Source organism: Arabidopsis thaliana (assembly GCF_000001735.4).
Source record: "Arabidopsis thaliana chromosome 1 sequence".
Taxonomy (NCBI): Eukaryota; Viridiplantae; Streptophyta; class Magnoliopsida; order Brassicales; family Brassicaceae; genus Arabidopsis; species Arabidopsis thaliana.
In genome coordinates, this window is record NC_003070.9 from 18,150,284 (window position 1) to 18,170,262 (window position 19,979).

The 19,979-nt window shown below is 36.0% G+C and overlaps 2 protein-coding genes and 4 pseudogenes across 8 annotated transcripts; 5 read left to right on the forward strand and 1 right to left on the reverse strand.

Annotated features, from left to right (window-relative positions):
- Positions 1 to 182: 182 nt before the first annotated feature.
- AT1G49050 (Eukaryotic aspartyl protease family protein) lies at positions 183 to 3,081 on the forward strand. 3 transcript variants are annotated; one of them, NM_103798.5, is made up of 9 exons: positions 184 to 956; positions 1,056 to 1,179; positions 1,265 to 1,494; positions 1,590 to 1,829; positions 1,979 to 2,132; positions 2,222 to 2,313; positions 2,413 to 2,527; positions 2,608 to 2,680; positions 2,782 to 3,081. In NM_103798.5, the coding sequence occupies exons 1-9, from the start codon at positions 355 to 357 to the stop codon at positions 2,901 to 2,903; spliced, it is 1,752 nt and encodes a 583-aa protein (NP_564539.1). In that variant the 5' UTR covers positions 184 to 354; the 3' UTR covers positions 2,904 to 3,081. The 3 variants fall into 3 exon arrangements, with proteins under 3 accessions (NP_001321829.1, NP_564539.1, NP_001077691.1); NM_001084222.1 differs by having other exon boundaries at positions 255 to 960; positions 2,782 to 3,078; NM_001333365.1 differs by lacking the exons at positions 2,222 to 2,313; positions 2,413 to 2,527; positions 2,608 to 2,680; positions 2,782 to 3,081 and having other exon boundaries at positions 183 to 956; positions 1,979 to 2,189.
- Positions 3,082 to 3,761: 680 nt separating this feature from the next.
- Positions 3,762 to 4,176, forward strand: AT1G49060 (annotated as a pseudogene). The gene has a single exon.
- A 691-nt stretch (positions 4,177 to 4,867) lies between these two features.
- Positions 4,868 to 9,397, forward strand: AT1G49070 (annotated as a pseudogene; the record flags this gene model as incomplete). The annotated part of the gene is made up of 1 exon: positions 4,868 to 9,397.
- A 208-nt stretch (positions 9,398 to 9,605) lies between these two features.
- Positions 9,606 to 10,181, forward strand: AT1G49080 (annotated as a pseudogene; the record flags this gene model as incomplete). The annotated part of the gene is made up of 1 exon: positions 9,606 to 10,181.
- Positions 10,182 to 11,036: 855 nt separating this feature from the next.
- On the forward strand, positions 11,037 to 12,403 carry AT1G49090 (annotated as a pseudogene; the record flags this gene model as incomplete). Its single annotated transcript has 1 exon — positions 11,037 to 12,403.
- A 3,441-nt stretch (positions 12,404 to 15,844) lies between these two features.
- Positions 15,845 to 19,822, reverse strand: AT1G49100 (Leucine-rich repeat protein kinase family protein; the record flags this gene model as incomplete). The annotated part of the gene is made up of 13 exons (NM_103800.2): positions 15,845 to 16,272; positions 16,355 to 16,544; positions 16,635 to 16,700; positions 16,819 to 16,945; positions 17,051 to 17,271; positions 17,356 to 17,540; positions 17,624 to 17,695; positions 17,854 to 17,925; positions 18,026 to 18,097; positions 18,201 to 18,345; positions 18,432 to 18,913; positions 19,063 to 19,603; positions 19,738 to 19,822. 13 exons carry the CDS (start codon positions 19,820 to 19,822, stop codon positions 15,864 to 15,866), a joined length of 2,667 nt encoding a protein of 888 aa, NP_175336.1. The 3' UTR covers positions 15,845 to 15,863.
- Between the last annotated feature and the right edge of the window lie 157 nt (positions 19,823 to 19,979).

The following is a 19,979-nucleotide window of genomic DNA, read 5'->3' on the forward strand; positions in this document are numbered from 1 at the left end:
AGAAATTATAAAATTTGTTAAAACTATTAAAGTTTTTTACTAAAAGCTATTTTTATTGTCCTCCATATATACTTTTTTTTTTAAAAAGAACATTTATAGGGAGGGTTTAATAAAAATGAATTTTATGTGTAAGTAAAATTCATTTTTTTTTTTTTTTTTTTTTGGTAAGTGTAATTCATATTTTTCAAACATTTACTTCAAATAAAATAACCCTCTCCTTCCTCGCAGCTTCCGTCTCGTATAACGAAAGCCTCTTGACTCTTGACCACTCCTAGTCTGCCATTTTTCTTTCTCGTCCTGTTTCCATTCTCTCTCCGATCAAAACCAGCCCAATTCGATCGGAGACATCACAGAATGGAACCAGATCTTCATGACCAGCAACAACAACAACGAGTCCACAGCGTAGTCATAATCACTCTCCCACCATCTGATGATCCTTCACAAGGCAAAACAATCTCTGCTTTCACTCTCACTGACCACGATTACCCACTCGAAATCCCACCCGAGGATAACCCAAACCCGAGTTTTCAACCCGACCCACTTCACCGAAACCAACAATCTCGCCTCTTGTTCTCGGATCTCTCAATGAATTCGCCGAGATTAGTTCTGGGTCTTCTCGGAATCTCGCTTCTCGCGGTTGCTTTCTACGCCTCTGTTTTTCCCAACTCTGTTCAAATGTTTAGGGTTTCTCCTGATGAGAGGAACCGTGACGACGACGATAATCTCCGTGAAACGGCGTCGTTTGTTTTCCCTGTATATCACAAATTGAGAGCTCGAGAGTTCCACGAGCGGATCTTAGAGGAAGATTTAGGTTTAGAGAATGAAAACTTTGTGGAATCAATGGATTTAGAGCTGGTCAACCCTGTAAAAGTCAACGATGTTTTATCTACAAGTGCCGGTTCTATTGACTCCTCCACTACGATTTTTCCCGTCGGTGGTAATGTGTATCCAGATGGGTATGTATGCATTGTATCTAATACTCTGTAATCTGAATGTGTGGTTTGTTTCTTAAAGCACAAGTAAACAAAGATTGTCTTTTTTTGCTTTTGTTGCAGGCTGTATTATACACGCATTCTTGTTGGAAAGCCTGAAGATGGACAATACTATCATCTTGATATTGATACGGGAAGTGAATTGACTTGGATCCAATGTGATGCTCCTTGTACTAGTTGTGCTAAGGTAAAGAATAAAGATCAAGTTTTTTTAGATTTTAGGAGAATCTCTCTGTGAATTTAGTGATGAACTTTCTGGATTTTGGTTTTAGGGAGCAAATCAACTATATAAGCCTAGAAAAGATAACTTAGTGAGATCTTCAGAGGCCTTTTGTGTAGAAGTCCAAAGGAATCAACTGACAGAACATTGTGAAAATTGTCATCAATGTGACTACGAGATTGAATATGCTGATCATAGCTACTCCATGGGAGTTCTCACCAAAGATAAGTTTCATCTCAAACTCCATAACGGATCACTAGCCGAGTCAGATATAGTTTTCGGGTAAATATCATTCTCCGTTAACAATTTGTGATTCTGTTACGGAATATCTGAGTGTTTCATGTTGTGACTTTGGCTTTCGTGATTTGAACTTTAAGGTGCGGGTATGATCAGCAAGGACTACTGTTGAATACTCTGCTAAAGACAGACGGGATTCTCGGTCTAAGCAGAGCTAAAATTAGCTTACCTTCTCAACTTGCAAGCAGAGGTATTATCAGCAATGTGGTTGGCCATTGCCTTGCCTCTGATTTAAACGGTGAAGGATATATCTTCATGGGAAGTGATTTGGTTCCATCACACGGAATGACATGGGTTCCTATGCTTCACGATTCCCGCTTGTAAGTGCTTAACGAAAACCAGCCTAATCTGCGAAACCTAGCAGCTTAGAATCGCTTGATTGGATTCTTATCTGAATATATTCCCAAAAGCTTCAATCTTTGTCACTTGCATATATGCTAAGGTAATGTACATTTTTGGGTTCTTTCAGGGATGCTTATCAGATGCAAGTTACAAAGATGAGCTACGGGCAGGGTATGCTTAGCTTAGATGGGGAAAACGGAAGAGTAGGGAAAGTCTTATTTGACACAGGAAGTTCCTATACATACTTCCCTAACCAGGCTTACTCCCAATTGGTCACATCAGTAAGTATTCAAATTCAGAAACTAAAATCAGCCTTTTTTAGATGAAGTTCTTCGGGTCAATGGTGTTTTACTATTTTTGTTGGTGAAAGCTTCAAGAAGTTTCTGGTTTAGAACTAACACGCGATGATTCAGACGAAACACTGCCTATCTGCTGGCGAGCCAAAACTAACTTCCCGTTTAGGTAATTTGAGAAAATTTGATCTTTTGTAAAACCATATTGATTTCTGTGGTGAAAGAAAGATCATATCTCTGAAGAGTTATTTGTTTCGATAATATGCAGTTCCTTGTCGGATGTTAAGAAGTTCTTCAGACCAATAACTCTGCAAATAGGGAGCAAATGGTTGATCATATCAAGAAAACTTTTGATTCAACCCGAGGATTACTTGATCATCAGCGTAAGCACTTTTTATAAGCTCTAACAATTGCAATTCTTCGATTTCGATTTGGCTTTATATATATTCGAGTTTTGATGCAGAACAAAGGAAATGTCTGTCTTGGGATATTAGATGGAAGCAGTGTTCATGATGGTTCCACTATTATTCTTGGAGGTAAAAATAACATTCTAGCTGTAAAACCCATAATTTTCTTATCTGAATAATCACAATTAAGTTGAAACTTATGAGATACATGTTTTGTTTTCTTATTGCAGATATCTCGATGCGTGGACACTTGATCGTGTACGACAATGTGAAACGGAGAATCGGATGGATGAAATCAGATTGCGTCCGGCCTCGTGAGATTGATCACAATGTACCTTTCTTTCAAGGCTGAAGGAGCCATAATTCTTACATATGTGATATGTGTATAATTAACCTGACACATACACGCTTGTATAATAGTACTCGTGATTACATATTGTGTAACATAAATTGTAAAAGACTAATCAAGTTTTGATCTGTAACATATCAATGCAATCATATTAATAATAAGACTATAATTAGATACTATAATTCATATATATTCTTAATGATTACAACTCCAGTTTCTAGCCCAAGTTGTCCGATTTGATGTTTGTGGAGGTCATGGTAGAAATTAAGAAAAAGGTGCAACCGCCCAAAGAGAGACTCAAGGGTGCCAGAAATGAAATCGTACGTCTACATAAAATATGATCAGGACTTAGAGATGGTTTTGGTTTGTAATCGTAGATCGAACTATATTATAGAGTAAGCGTGGTTTTTGTTTGGCATTATGAAAACTTTATTTACACATACTATTATGTTCTTCTAATTTAACTAGAACTTTAATAACATATCAAACAAATTAATGGTAAGAATATTTATATGCTTTTCTGGATTACAAAATAGCAAAAATTTGATATCTCTAATTTTTGCAAACACTTTGAAGCCTATGATGAAAGAACTTTCTACATTTTTAGGTTTAAGGCTCAAAACTTCATATCACAGCCTCCACAAAGTCTGGATGCATGCATGGTATCAAAATTCCATATGTTGATGAGTGTTACAAATAGTTATATATGCGGTGAAATTAAATATTTCAATAGTTACAAAAACGAAAACTGATGATATTTTCTTTGCCTTTCTGAATGTCCATTGACAAAATTCGTGTGTTAGCCTATATCTCTCATATTTCACTCGAGAATCTGCGTGTGCCCTTTGATTTATCAACGGCCAAGATTCCATCCCAAGTGATCTCATTAACGAGATATTCTTGAGATTGCCGGCAAAGTCAATCGCTAGGTTTTGTTGCGTGTCGAAGCTATGGGGTTACATGCTTTTCCATCCATATTTCACGGAGCTGTTCTTGACCAGGTCCTCCGCTTGGCCGCGTCTCTTATTAATCGTCGCACAATATCCTGAGTGGCTCTTCTTCTCATCGCCTCAGCCTAAGAAATTCAGAATCCGTATAATGAGAAGTCGTCTCATATACTAGCTGCCGATTTTCATATCAAAATCTCTGGAGACATATGTCGATACAGTCGTAGATTTAGCTATGCATCTGGTTTGCTCTTTTTCCAAGGTATACAATTCTCAAAAGATGATGATAAGGATACAGTGCCTATGATATGTAATCCGGTCACAGGACACACTACAAGAAAACTTGCCTATGATATGTAATCCGGTCACAGGACACACTACAAGAAAACTGTTAAATACCCACTACACCCGGCGATTACATACATAGTCGCTATATTTGGTGACTATTTGGCTACAATTATACGACTAATTTACAACTAACAAAAACATAGACGTTAGTTAGTCGCCAAATTACCACTGTAGAGGTGAGACGCCTTGGTAGTCGCTAAAGGGCGACTATTATATGACACTTCTTAATGAGTCGCCAAATGTAGTCGTAAATTAGTCGCTATTTTGCGATTAATATACGACACGTTGTAATAGTCGTTAAATAGCGACTATTATATGACAACTGCGGCGTGTCATTAAATATAGTCGCAAAATAGACGTAATTTGCCGACTAATATACGACAGCTCGTAATAGTCCTCTAAATAGCGACTATTGGATGACTACAACGGCGTGTCATTAAATATAGTCGCAAAATAGACGTAATTTTCGATTAAAAAAACATGTAATTCGTTTTGTAAGTTGTTGTACCTACTTTAAACGACTACACTATTTAGTCGTGTTTTAGTCGTGTTCTCGTACAAAATATTCATTCACAACACAAACACAATACTAATATTACCTTTAAAAAAAATAAACATTTTTGAAGAAAAAAAACGTTTAAAAATATATTTAGTTTTATTATTAGTCTTATAATGGCGGGAAACTATAATTATCCGAGTAGCGGTGGTTTTAATCGAGATTGGATGTACAAGAGGTTCGATGAAATGACGGGGAATTTGTCAGCAGAATACGTCGCAGGAGTGGAGGAGTTCTTGACATTTGCTAATAGCCAGCCTATAGTACAAAGTTGTCGAGGTAAATTCCATTGTCCTTGTGCTGTGTGCAAGAATAAAAAACATATCGTCTCGGGTAGAAAAGTTAGTAGTCATTTGTTTAGTCAAGGATTTATGCCAGATTATTATGTTTGGTATATGCATGGGGAAGATTTCAACATGAATGTAGGAACGAGTAATTATGTAATTGATAGTACGTATCTAAGAGAGAATTATGAAAGTGTGGGTAATGTTGTAGAAGATCCATATGTGGATGTGGGTAATGTTGTAGAAGATCCATATGTGGATATGGTGAACGATGCATTTCGTTATAACGTGGGGTTTGATGATAACTATCATCAAGACGGTACTAATCAGAATGTGGAGGAACCAGTACATAACCATTCTAAAAAATTCTACGACTTGTTAGAAGGTGCTCAAAATCCATTGTACGATGGTTGTCGACAAGGCCAGTCTCAATTATCGTTAGCAGCTCGAGTCATGCAGAACAAGGCGGATCATAATATGAGTGAAAGATGTGTGGATTCGGTATATCAAATGTTGACAGATTTTTTACCAGAAGGAAACCAAGCTACTGATTCGCATTACAAGACAGAAAAATTGATGTGCAATTTAGGCCTTCCTTATTATACAATTGATGTTTGTATTAACAATTGTATGATTTTCTGGAAGGAAGACGAAAAGGAAGATAAATGTCGGTTTTGTAGTGCTCAAAGATGGAAGCCTATGGATGACTACCGTCGAAGAACCAAAGTGCCATATAGTCGTATGCGGTATCTACCTATTGGTGACCGATTGAAGAGAATGTATCAGAGCCACAAGACGGCAGCTGCAATGCGTTGGCATGCAGAGCACCAATCAAAAGAAGAAGAAATGAATCATCCTTCAGATGCGGCGGAGTGGAGATATTTTCAAGAGCTACATCCCATGTTTGCCGAAGAACCCCGTAACGTTTATCTCGGATTATGTACCGATGGATTCAATCCATTTGGCATGTCGCGAAATCATTCTTTGTGGCCTGTGATCCTGACTCCATACAATTTACCACCGGGTATGTGCATGAATATAGAGTACTTGTTTCTTACAATTTTGAATTCTGGGCCAAATCACCCGCGAGGTAGTCTCGATGTCTTCCTCCAACCTCTTATTGAGGAGCTAAAAGAGTTATGGTCTACTGGAATCGATGCATATGATGTGTCTTTGAATCAAAATTTTAATCTAAAAGCAGTGTTGCTGTGGACGATAAGCGACTTTCCGGCGTACAGCATGTTATCAGGATGGACAACCCACGGTAAACTGTCTTGTCCAATTTGCATGGAAAGTACTAACTCTTTTTATCTACCTAATGGAAGGAAGACGTGCTGGTTTGATTGTCACCGAAGATTTCTTTCTCATGGTCATCCATTACGGAAGAACAAAAAAGACTTCCGAAAAGGAAAAGACGCTTCTACCGAGTATCCACCTGAGTCTTTAACCGGTGAGCAAATTTATTACGAGCGGTTGTCTGGTGTAAATCCACCAAGAACCAAGGATGTTGGTGGCAACGGTCACGAAAAGAAGATGCCAGGCTATGGGAAGGAACATAATTGGCACAAGGAAAGCATATTATGGGAGCTTCCATATTGGAAGGATCTGAATCTCCGACATTGTATCGATGTGATGCATACAGAGAAGAATTTTTTGGATAACATAATGAATACTCTTATGAGCGTGAAGGGTAAATCAAAGGACAACATAATGGCAAGAATGGATATAGAACGATTTTGTTCTCGGCCTGACTTACATATTGATAGTAAGAGAAAAGCTCCATTTCCAGCTTATACATTGACAAATGAAGCCAAAATGAGTTTATTGCAATGTGTTAAACATGCAATCAAATTCCCTGATGGTTATTCGTCTGATTTGAGTAGTTGTGTTGATATGGAGAATGGGAAGTTATCAGGTATGAAGAGTCATGATTGCCATGTTTTTATGGAGCGATTACTTCCATTTATCTTTGCAGAACTCCTCGACCGGAACGTTCACCTTGCATTATCAGGTAAAATAAGAATATAATTTACTCTTTATATCATATATGCACTTGAGATGATGATTTTTTTTTTCCAGGGGTTGGCGCATTTTTTAGGGACTTATGTTCGAGAACTTTGCAGAAAAGTCACGTTCAAATTCTTAAGCAGAACATTGTTTTGATCATATGCAACTTAGAGAAGATCTTCCCACCATCATTTTTTGATGTTATGGAGCACCTGCCTATACATCTCCCCTACGAAGCAGAATTGGGCGGTCCTGTCCAATATAGGTGGATGTATCCTTTTGAGAGGTTTTTCAAAAAGTTGAAAGGAAAAGCAAAAAATAAAAGATATGCAGCCGGATCAATTGTTGAGTCATATATCAATGACGAGATTTCTTATTTCTCAGAGCACTACTTTGCCGATGATATACAAACAAAATCAAGGTAACCATGAATTATCGATGTGATGCAAGTTTTCAATGCGCAAAAATAACCATGAATTACCTCTTTTGGATCAGGTTAACAAGATTCAATGAGGGTGAAGTTCCTGTATATCATGTTCCTGGAGTACCTACTATATTTAGTTCTGTTGGTCGTCCAAGTGGAGAAATACGTGAAGTATGGCTATCAGAGGAAGACTATCAATGCGCACATGGATATGTTATACGGAATTGTGATTATTTTCAAGTAATTGAGAGGTATATAACAAAGTCATACTCCCATTTTAAGTTAATTATATAAATGTTTGTTTACTAACCCTTATATGTTGTTTTTGTCTTTATATAGTATGTTCGAAGATTTTCTTTCTATTAAATATCCAGGATTGAACGAAAAAGAACTCTTCGTGAAAAGAAACGAGGAATATCATGTGTGGGTGAAAGATTATATATGTCTAAATAGTTTATAATATATATGATTTGCATTTATTTATTGTTATTCTTATCTCTATAATGATGTTTATTTCTAAATTTGCATACAGGTTACATATTGGAACTCTAGTAATCCTTTTCCAACTTGGGTTCAAGAGATAGTCAATGGACCTTTGCACAAAGTCAAAACATGGCCAATGTATTTTACAAGAGGCTATTTTTTTTCATACGCAGAGTCATGGAGCAGGACGTAAGACTTGTAACTATGGTGTATGTGTGAAAGGTGAAAATTATACGGATGCATCTGACGCAGCAGATTTTTACGGCAACTTAACTGATATCATAGAACTTGAGTATGAGGGGGTGGTCAGTTTGAAAATCACACTTTTTAAATGTTCGTGGTATGACCCTAAGCTCGGAAGAGGTACTCGGAGGAGCAATAGTGGTGTTGTCGACGTTCTTTCATCGAGGAAATATAACAAATACGAACCCTTTATTTTAGGTACGTATGGTATATATATATGGTCATTTAGTTTTTCTAGTTCATATACAAATATCTAATTCTCTAAATATGGTGCATTTACAAACAGCATCTCAAGCGGAACAAGTGTGCTTTATTCCTATCCATACACGAAAAAACCAAAGCGGGAGTGGCTCAATGTTTTAAAAGTAAATCTAAGGGGAAACATATTAGAAGAATATGAAAATAAAGACCCGAGTTTATTGCAAACAGAAAATGATGATGCTGTTTTAATAACAACAATAGAAGATCTTATACTCGACAATTTGACAATCAATCGCAACCCCATAAACCTCGATTTAGATGCTGGAGATGCTGATCCAGAAGATGAATTTCGATGTAATTTATCGTCTTCTGATGATGAAGAACAACAAGACGAAGAACAATATTAGTTTTGTGTTTATGATATGTACTTAAGTTATTTCTAGTAATTATGATATGTACTTAAGTTATTTTGAAATACTATGCAAACATTTTTAAATTATTTTGAAAAACTATATTTGATTAAGTATGTTATGTTTATTTATATTTTTATTATAGATAATTACTATTTTTGAATATCTATGGCCCAAAAAAACACAAGGCCCAAACCCAATTATTAAAAATTAAATAAAGCGACTAATTTGTGACAATTTAGCGACTAACCATTGTATTGGGCCAAAATAACTCGAGGCCCAAATAGGGTGACTAATTTGTGACAATTTAGCGACTATAACCATTCTATTGGGCCAAAATAACTCGAGGCCCAAATATGGCGACTAATTTGTGACAATTTAGCGACTACATAAAAATTATTGGGCCAAAAATTTCGAGGCCCAAAATTGGTGACTAATATGTGACAATATAGCGACTAATGTTTAAATTTCGAGAACTTTTTAGGCCCAAACCCATTAGGCCCAATCCCTTTCAATGTCAAAACCCTAAGTTCCATCTCTTTCTCTTCGAAACATCCGCAGCCTTCTTCTTCGATTTCTCTCTTCCTCTTCGATTTCCTCTGCGAAACCCTAGCAAATTTCTCTCTTCCTCTTCGATTTTCCTCTTAATCTCTCTACCAAACATCTGCAGTCTTCTTCTTCTTCAATCTCTCTCTTCGATTTCCTCTTTGAAACCCTACCAAATCAATCTTTCCTCTTCGTTTTTCTCTTAAATCTCTTCTTCTTCTTCGATTTCATCGATTTGAACCTCTGTCTCATCTAGATCTCTCCTTAATATCATGTTTGGGCGAGGAAAAAAGAAGCGAACCAGTCCTAACCTTGCTCAGAGAGCCTCCACATCCACGGCTGGTCGACGACCTCGTTCTCTTCCGTCCCAGTACGATTTCACGCCGGCAGCAGAACGGTCGCCTCAGCTACAGACGCCTGCATCAGAAGACGCCGGTCCTCCTTTACAGGCAACGGCAGCTCATGTTCGGAACTATCCGCCGCCTCTGCAGTTGTTCCAGCACTCTGGCAGTCGACAACCTGAAGTGCAAAGGTCTGCCTCCGTGGAAGTGCAGAACAATCCTGCAAATCAAGCCGCGACTACTCAGCAGGTTCCTCCGGCTCCTCAACAAGACCCTCCGCCTTCTCAGCAAGACCCTCCGCCTTCTGTAGTTCAAGAGTCTCGGGCTCACAGTCACCCATCCTCTCAAGGCAACAACTTCGAAGAATATCCACCTCTGTCGCCGGATCTCCAGGAGGACACACTTCAATCCCTAAACGATCTTCTTATGTTGCCGGAGAGGGATAAGTTCGTCACCGTCCTCTCTCCCATTCCTCGACCGAATACCACCTGGTATGATCTTCTTCTTCTCTTGTTTGTGATCCCATGTTGTGTTCAATTAGGGTTTAGTTGACTAATGAGCTTTGTGAGATTGATTAGATTAAGAAAATATCTGAATTGATTCTTTGTTGTGTTGGTCTGAAAGTCCTTGATATTATAGATGTTACTTTGCAGCCACAATCTATTCTCATGTTTGAAGAGTCTTGTTGTGTTGGTCTTATTTTGTTGTTTGCGAGAACAAGTAGTTTAAGTTGTGTTTTGATCTTAGGGTTTAGTTGAGTAATGAGCTTTGTGAGATTGATTAGATTGAGAAAATGTCTGAAATGATTCTTTGTTGTGTCTCGTGTTGTGTTGGTCTGAAAGTCTGAAAGTTTTGTTCTTAGGATTTAAGTTATGTGTTTTGTTATTAGGGTTTAGTTGGGTAATGATCTTTGTGACGTGTTGTGTTGGTCTGAAAGTCTTTGATATTATAGATGTTACTTTGCAGCCACAATCTATTCTGTTGTTTGAAGAGTCTTGTTGTGTTGGTCTTATTTTGTTGTTTGCGAGAACATGTTTTGTTAAGTTGTGTTTTGATCTTAGGGTTTAGTTGAGTAATGAGCTTTGTGAGATTGATTAGATTGAGAAAATGTCTGAATTGATTCTTTGTTTTAGTCTCGTGTTGTGTTGGTCTTTGGTCTTTGATATTTTGATGTTCTTTGCAGCCACAATCTATTGCAATGTGTTTGAAGAGCCTTGTCGTCTAGGTCTCTACTCTACTTGTTGTTTGCGAGAACAACTGCTTGTGGCTGCAAAGTATCGTGTCTGTCATTGTGTAAGTTTAGTTCTAGATGATACTTTGCAGCCACAATCTATGTTCTGCTCTATATGATCTGTTTGTACTTTGCAGCCACAATTTATGTTTTCCTAGTCTTTGGTCTGATATTTAGATATTTTCTGCCATATATAACTGCTTGTTTTTCTTGTGTATGGAGGTTTACTCGGGACACAAACTCACGACTTGTTAGGAATATCACTAGAGTGTTTACAAACAAGTTTGATGGTCCCTACTACAGCTGGACATGTGTGCCTCAAGAGAGACAAGAGAAATACTTCCTCGAGTTTGCTGTTAAGTGTTCTTTCAGCCCTTCTTTTATATAGTTGATTACACTTCTTTTTTTTACTGACATTACCTTTTCTATTTGTAGAAAACACACCATTGGGATCCTTTGATCACAGGGACTGTTCAGTTTTACTTCAACGAGATCTGTTTAAGGCGAATGAAAGGCATGGTTAGCACTGTAAGAACTAGTCGAAAGAAACCTAAATGGATTGGGAAAACTCTATGGAAGGAAATGACTGCGTACTGGGACACTGAAGAAGCTCAGGAAAGAAGTCAAATCTATTCAAATGCCCGTATGTCTGACCGTAACGGTCTAGGTCCTCACATACACTTCTCAGGGTCTAAGTCATATCATCAAATCCGGGACGAATTGGTAAGTCTTCTCTCTGTTTACTCCTTTGCAACTTTAACTCGATGTTTCAATGTACTTTTCTATGACTTGTTTTTTTTTTCATTACAGGAAGACCAATTGGGCAAAACTGTCAGTATTGGTGACGTTTTCATTAAAACACATACAAAACCTGATGGGACGTATGTTGATCGAAAGGCAGAGAAGATTGCAGAGTTATATCAGAAGAATTTGCAGCTGAGGCAGTCTGAGCTCGAGGCTGAAGCTTCTGCTGTTTCAGATGGCACTTCGCGGGTACGGGAGCTCACAGCTGAGGAATGTACAACCATATTTCTTCAGGTAACGTTTTATGTTTCCCAATTTAGTGTTTTTGAGTTGTCTTTTTCAGTCTCTAATCTCAGCTTTTATCATACTATGCAGTCCACTGAGAGGGATTCAAGAGGCGTTCCTTATGGAGTAGGAAGCCTCAAAGAGTCTCTTGTCAATGGCAAGCGGAAGCAAGCAGGTGACTCAACTTCTTTTGTGGCTTTGCAAGAACAATTACTTGAAGCTCAACGCAAGATAGAAGAGCAGGTCTCTTACAATCAGAGGCGTGAAGCTGAGAATTCCCGAGCTGCAGATGAGCAGAAGAAGAAGCTTGAGCACTTGTCCTTAGTGGAGAAGTTTTTGCGCGAAAATGATCCTCGGTTCCTCAATTTCCTCGAATCTCATTCAGCTAAGGAGACAACCACAGATCCTATCTCACCCTCTCCAGCTGCCTCTCCCTCTTCATCTGCTTCATAGGTCTGAATCTTAACTCCTTCCTCAAGACTCAATATCAAGGCTCAAAGTTTTTATATGTGTACTTGTGTTGCTTGTGCTTATGCTGAACAAAATTCTAAGTTGTAGTGAATCGAACATGTTTCTGTAATTTGGGTTTTGTACTTTTCTGAAATGACAATAAATTTGTTTTCATGCTTCTTGTATTGTGTTTATGCTTATTGTAAAGTTTTGTTTTCTCAGGAAGGTTTCAATCATTATAACAATCATATAGATGTTCTAATAACAACAATAGTCGCAAATTTAGTCATCAAAAATGTAACCAAGCAGTCGTTTATTTATAACAATTCAGTCACAAAAATTTCCGACTAAATGCTATTTTAGTCGCAAATCAGTCTTAAAAATAGTGACAACGTAGTCGTAAATTTTAACGACTAATTACCAACAACGACTAAATAACCCTCAAGTTAATCGTTAATTTGTCGTCTAATAGTCGCTAAATTTAGTGACAACGTAGTCGTAAATTTTAACGACTAATTTCCTACAACGACTAAATAACCCTCAAGTTAATCGTTAATTTGTCGTCTAATAGTCGCTAAATTTAACGACTAAAATGTCACTAAAAAAGCGATTACCCAAACTTAGTCGTAACTTTGTCGCTCTTTTGCGACTAAAATACGATTACGTTATTTAGCGACTCTCGATTAGCGACTAATTTTAATAGTCGTTTATTTGTCGTAAATAGGAGTTTAACGACTACAGAGTGACTAATACTGTAGTCGGTAAATGGCAATTTTCTTGTAGTGACAGTATGCAATTTTACCTAAACTGCGTAGTGCGTATGTTCGTAGATTGGGTAAGCTTTTTAGGGTTTGATCCGATTGGTAAGCAATTCAAGGTATTGTAATCCCACCTAGTTTCCCCTTTTAGCGTCTACTGTGTTTTCTTCATGAGCTTGTTTCTGGTTCTTGTGTTCATCATAATACAAATTATTACGTGGCTTGCTTTCAAGTTTCAATAACCAGTAGTGATGTTTGCACTCATTTGATTTTAGAGATATGTTGGAATTTAGTATATTTTTCAAACTTAATTAGAAAACTAATACAGATACTCTATTTACAATTGGCAAATTCCTCATGTTTTACTGTGCTCTACTGTTTTGAAGACATTGTAATCCCCAGATGTTTCTTATATTTACGACAATGCCATATACATATTTTACACATTAAAAATAAAAAAATAAAAAAAAGTTTTTTGTTTGGGCGTTAGAAAGAAGGGTGAATTAGGTGAATAACCAATCTACATAAAGTTATTAAATATCTAACACTATAATATACATAATTTATTGAGTAGCACATGTGAGGTGTGAAAATACAACACACTCTTTCCTTCACCTTCTTCCCGGTTCTTGTCTTCTCCTCAATCCAAGAATTTTTTCCAGAAAAAATAATTATGTTTATCCCAATCTAATTACAAACACCTATTGATCTAATAAAACTAAACCCTAAGATACTATACATGGAACCCAAACAAAAATCATTAAACGAAATGATATCATCTCAAGTTTCAATTTTCAATCCAAAATTTTAATAGAATAGAATGATGGTGATGGTGGCTCCAGTGATGATTTTCCGACGATGGTGGCTCCGGATACGATTTTCCGGCGACAATGGCTTTAAAGGTAGTGGTGGTTGTGGTGGTAGTGAAAGAAAAGGAGAAGGAAGAGAGAAGATGTTTCACGCAGAAGAAAGAGGAAGAAGAGGATAGAATTGTATTTATTACATATAATACACACAATATCATCTATTTGTTTTTGAAGTGTTAGTTTCTAAATTATTAAATTTTTCTTGGTTATATTTGCAAATTTCCCTAGAAAGAAAGAGAGCGTTTGAGAAAGAGAGAGAGGGTGAGAGAGAGAAGTGGGCCAGACTTTTCTAATTTAATTTTTTTTTTTTCTTTCTTTATTACATTTCATCCATGCAAAGTTTAATAGTTAAAATATTCATTTGTAAATTTTACTTTTAAAAAATTGATCATATAAACAAAAAAAATATTTTTTTCTCTATTATTTGATATACATTTTGTTTAATTATTTTTAATTTTTATATTACTGAGTACTGTACAAATAATATCTATACATATATAGCTGTACAGATAGCGGTGTACATATAGCGGTGTACAGATAGCGATGTACAGAAAACATTGTGCAAATTACCTGAACTTCTTTCAAAATGGCAAGTATTACTGATGAATGTATAGCTCTTTTCTGTATTATTCATGTAAAAGTAAAAGTAAACCAAAACCATAAGAAGAATTTAAGAAGTTGATTAATCTCTTTTTTCAGATTATAAGGATAATTTAAGTAGAGAAATCACTTGAGGTTTTTGAACTTTTTGAAGACCCAAAAAGAAAGTGAATGCAATCTCATATTGATTTGAAAGTTAATGCATTAAGTTGGCCATGGTATTGATTTGATACGAGTTAATGCAATCACCGTCTTTGTTTAAAAAGAAAGTTATACTTTTCACGATACGAAATATTTATGTTGGAACAATTATTTTAAATTTTGACTGTTAGGTGATTTTGTAGCTATACTTTGGCATAATCATCCATCTGAATCAACACACGAGCAATATACAATATATTACCCATAATAGTATTTTGTATAGCTGTTTCGAAATTCAGAGTAAACTGTACATCTGTTTTGAAATTCTGAAAATTGTACAGTATGACTACGAAAATAAAGGGGATGGATACAAACGAAAATATAACTTTGTCGTTAAACTGTTGTACATATATTTGTACAGATATTATGCTGTACAGATAATTTTGTCGTTAGACTGTTGTAAAGTGCTTTGTAATAAAAATTTAGAAAATCATGAAACAAAATGCATATCAAATTATAGAGAAGAAAATATAGATTTTTTATTTTATGATAAATTTTAGAAAAATAAAATTTACAAATGAAGATTTTAGTTATTAAACTTAGAAGGGATGAAATGTAGTAAAGAAAGAAAAATAAATTTAAAAAAAAAACAGACCCACTAAACAAACTCTATACACGTCTCTCTCTTTCTCACCCAACAAAAAGCCCTTGTTTGTAATTTCCTTTCTATACCCTCTACCCCACTTTCTTTTCTATCTCACAAGTTTTCTATTTCACAAACAGTAAAACCCTGACTATATTACTAATTGTGAATAGTGACTGTACTACCTTTATAATTAAGTTTTGTACTAGTTTGCAAACAAATTCTTTATTAATCAAAGAAACAAGCAGGACGGATCAGAACTGCAATGTGCCATATCTAGGCCTTTTGTTCTTTATTTGTTATACAGAACTATTACGTACACGGTACATCTATGAAGGAATGCATCAAATTTACCTTCTATTGGCAATAGTAAAATCAAAGAAATCATGCAAAAAATATTTTTGCTTTATGTGAATGTACATAATGTAATGCAACCGATATTTTCCTTGCGCAGTCTAGCGAGCCACAGGGTTCACTTCGGTATCAAAGGTCATGGTCACTTCGCTTGAACTCGTTGAACCCATGTTCTGACTTTTCCCTCCCCTTGAGTTTTCTAAAGTTACACATTCGGTTAGTTCGGTAACAACTTGAGTCATGGTCGGTCTTGTCGCTGAAGAATCATTTACACAAGTCATTGCTAGCTCCACAAACTTCCAAACAGAATCAGAATGGTAATCTCCCTTGAGATTTGGATCTACAATTTTTCTAATATCTCCTTTGGTAATCATTAAATTCACCCATTCTGCTATGTGTGGCTTTTCTCGAGTCCGCTCAATCACGCGCTGATTTGTTATGATCTCCAATAAAACGACCCCAAAACTATACACATCACTCTTCTCTGTCAACCAATTTGTTCTGTAATATCTGCAAGACATTATGTAAAATATGTTGAAATTGTTTCTAATCATTTGAATTAAGAATAAAACAATGTGTGTTAAGTATATACTCTGGATCAAGGTAACCAATAGTTCCTGCAACAACTGTCGAGACATGACTTTCTCCTTCGTTTAGAAATGATCTCGAAAGCCCAAAGTCAGCAAGTTTGGCTTGGAAGTGTTCATCCAATAATATGTTTGCGGTTTTGACATCTCTATGAACAATTGGTGGTCTACATCCTTTATGCAAGTACTCCAAACCTAGTGTCACAAATTCATTTGGACCTATATATGTCATACAAAACTAAAGTTTTAAGAGAATAATAGGTTCATATATAAGGCTTTACTAACCTTGTGCGGCCTCCACTGCTATTTGTAATCTAGTTTCCCACCTTAAAACATCATCACCACGCTTCCCTGGGTGTTTTTTAACCAGGACGTTAACTTATGACCAAGAATGATTTGTTACATGTTTTTGTTCCATCGAAAATGGATTAAGATTAGGTGTCTGGTATAATACTTAAATTTGGTTTACCTGAGAAAAACTCTTTTAAGTCTCCATTAGCCATGTATTCGTAGACAAGAGCCAATTCCTTCCCTTTTTCGCAGTATCCAACTAGGCTTACCAAATTCTTGTGATGAACTCTCAAAAGAAGTTCAACCTAATGAACCACAAAAGCACACATATATTTCAAATCTATGGTCCATATTTATTGAAAACTAACAAAAGACACTTGCATAGAGGAATATTTTGGTGTTATAAGTACCTCTGCTTTGAATTGTTTATGGCCATGTTTTGAAGCGTGTGAGAGTACTTTAACAGCAACTTGCTCTCTACCATTTACATATCCATGATAAACCATACCGAACCCTCCTTTCCCAAGAACACTTCTAAAGTTATTTGTCATTTCAGTAACTTCCACGTAAGTAAACTTTTTCTTTTTTGTTATTCTTGGTGGCTCGGATGATCTTGAAGTTCTACCATTTTCTGCAATATAAAAATTTCATAGATTTTGTATAGTTTCTACTAGTGTATAGTAATTATAAGAGCTTATGCGTTCACCATAAATACCTTTACTCCTTGATGGATTTTTCTTTCTAAGAACCAAAAACAAAACCAATGCAGCTATAAGAATAGCTATTAAAGCAACTGATGAGACAACCGGTACAATTATACTCTTTTTGGGATGTCCACCTTCTCCAGGTTTATTTCCACATGGTCCTTTTGTGCAAAGAAGCTTAGGGTTTCCTTCAACACTATGAATTAAAATTTCATTATATATTTTATTGATCAGACCTATGATAATCATCAACTGAAGATCAATGTAATAAATACTTACTTCAGCTTCAGTCTTTTCTTATCTATAAGCTTTTGAGGAAGTTGACCGCTAAAATTGTTTCCACTTAAGTTTCTGTTAAGGTATAAAAAAGAGATATATAATACAAGGAGACAACTGTTTATCAAAAAAAAAAAAATAATTAAAAAAAAAAATAATAATAATACAAGGAGACAACTTATAAAAATAGTTAAAACACATTATTATGTTTCATACTGTCTTAAGAGACTTACATGATCAAGAGCGATTTTATGTCAGCTAGAAACTCAGGCACATCCCCGGTCAAGTCGTTATTTGACAAATCCCTGCCATTTGATATTGTTTTAAAAGAAAAGCTCCATCACAGAAATCACAGAAGAAAACAGAAAATGTTTGCTTTTGTTCATGTGTTTGTGTGATACTTACAACTCTTGTAAATGGGTCAAATTCTGGATGGAAGGTGAAATGATCCCGGTTAGTCCACTTGAAGACAAGTTTCTAGTGATACATTCATGAAAATAGAATGTTTCAATTGTGATATATTTAGAATAGAGAATTTAATTTTAATTATGATACGGTTATGGTGATTGAAAAATCTTACAAGAAAGTGATTGTTGGTGGAGTGGAACTATTAATATTGCTGCACTTCAAACCAGCCCACAAAAACTGCTCGGGGACACATGGATCTCCTTGCCAGTTAATTCTACTCAATCCATAAGTAAGTTGGATCTTCTTGATAGCAATCACTAGAATTTCATAGTTAATAATATATCAAGAATCAAACACATTCAAAGCTACAATTCATATGTATGAAAAATGTAAATTTACGAACCTTCATCTTGGTTTGTTTCTGATTGAGGAAACTCAACAACAGTAAAAAGTTCAATAGCATTGATGAGAGGAGGAAGAGTTGACTTTGTTGTCTTCACTAGCTGCAAGAGGCAACTTCCTCCTTTACATGTCAATGTCGAATCGGGTTGGGGGCTCATAGTATCTATACTTAACATTTTAGGACTATAAGGTCCATAATAAACTTTTCCATTCAGCAAAACATTGAATTCTCTAGTCTCGTTGGCTAACAAAGTTTGAAGCTCTGCGAAGTGAAGGTAAATGTGAAACCGTGTGGTAGAATCCTCTAAGCTCCATGGAAATTCCCATGTCCCATTATCATTAACACGGGTTGCAGCCGATGCCATTGCACCTTGTGGTAGATCAAAACCATTTGAAGTGTTTACATTGAGAGTTGTGGTTACAATTTTCCACTCCTTATATGAGAATGGGAACCATCTACGGTCGTTGACATCATCGGGGTACCTATACGTATCTTGTATTAGACATAGCTAGACAAAACCTCAAAGATGTTTGGCATCAAAGAAAGATTAAAAATATTTTTATATTTACTCATTATCTTTTATACCAAGATCCAAGAAAAAGATTCATTTCACAAATTAAAGTTTACGTACCGTAAAACGACACCTGAATCATTAAGATAACCTCTAAAATAGAGGAGCAAGGAGCTCCCAATGGCACTAATGTAAGTATCACTTCTCAAAGGTCGTAGCTCCAAGGTTGATATCATCGGTGTAGTTGTTCCTGTCTTAACAAGACAAATATCCAAAGGGGTTGACCTTGACATGTGAATTATCTCCACGAACACACCACCTCCGGTTGCATTAAAATTCACTGTTGTCACCTTATTAGGGCCAATAAATAGATCAAAGTTTGGGACAGTATTAAGACCATCGTAATTTCCATATAAGAAAGCTGCTCTAATCAAGTAATTTGTTCCTTGTGTGACATTCAGGTTATAACAGTTCCGCTCTCCATCTGGAAAGTATCTTAGAGTTACAAAAGCTTTTTCGAAGTTTCGCTCAGAGTCCTTACTGACTCGGCCATTCTTTCCACTCTCGATGAAACTAGAATCCGAAGTGAATGTTAATCCAGTAGATGGATTGGTATATGGAGATCCATCAGGTAACAGACCACAATCCAAAGTGATGAATCCTAATAAAACATTAAACCAAAACAAAAATCCTAATAAGGGGATCAATGTAAAGGAATTATCAGAAAAGGAAAAAACAAATTAAGAAAAAGAACATGAAGAGTGTTTCTTAATTTCAAAGGTTTAAAGATAATACCGTTTGGATCTTGAGCCTGAACAACATGTATAAAAGCAACTGTGATGATGAACACACATAAAACTCCATGAAAATACTTCTCCATTTTTCCTATTTCTGGAGGATAACACGACCCTTGACATCTTTTTAAGTTCCAAAATATTATTTTATATCACGTTCTGATCAAGTGGATACTAGTTAAAGAAACGAAACCCATATATTGTCAACGGCCAAAATAAAATACTAATATGTCTAGAAAACCC

Excerpts from the sequence above, each read along its gene's own strand:
- AT1G49050 (NM_103798.5), top strand. The coding sequence starts at position 355 with ATGGAACCAGATCTTCATGACCAGCAACAACAACAACGAGTCCACAGC. Across the intron at positions 957-1,055 it reads GGTAATGTGTATCCAGATGG|GCTGTATTATACACGCATTC; the intron begins GTATGTATGCAT and ends CTTTTGTTGCAG. Across the intron at positions 2,314-2,412 it reads AAAACTAACTTCCCGTTTAG|TTCCTTGTCGGATGTTAAGA; the intron begins GTAATTTGAGAA and ends GATAATATGCAG.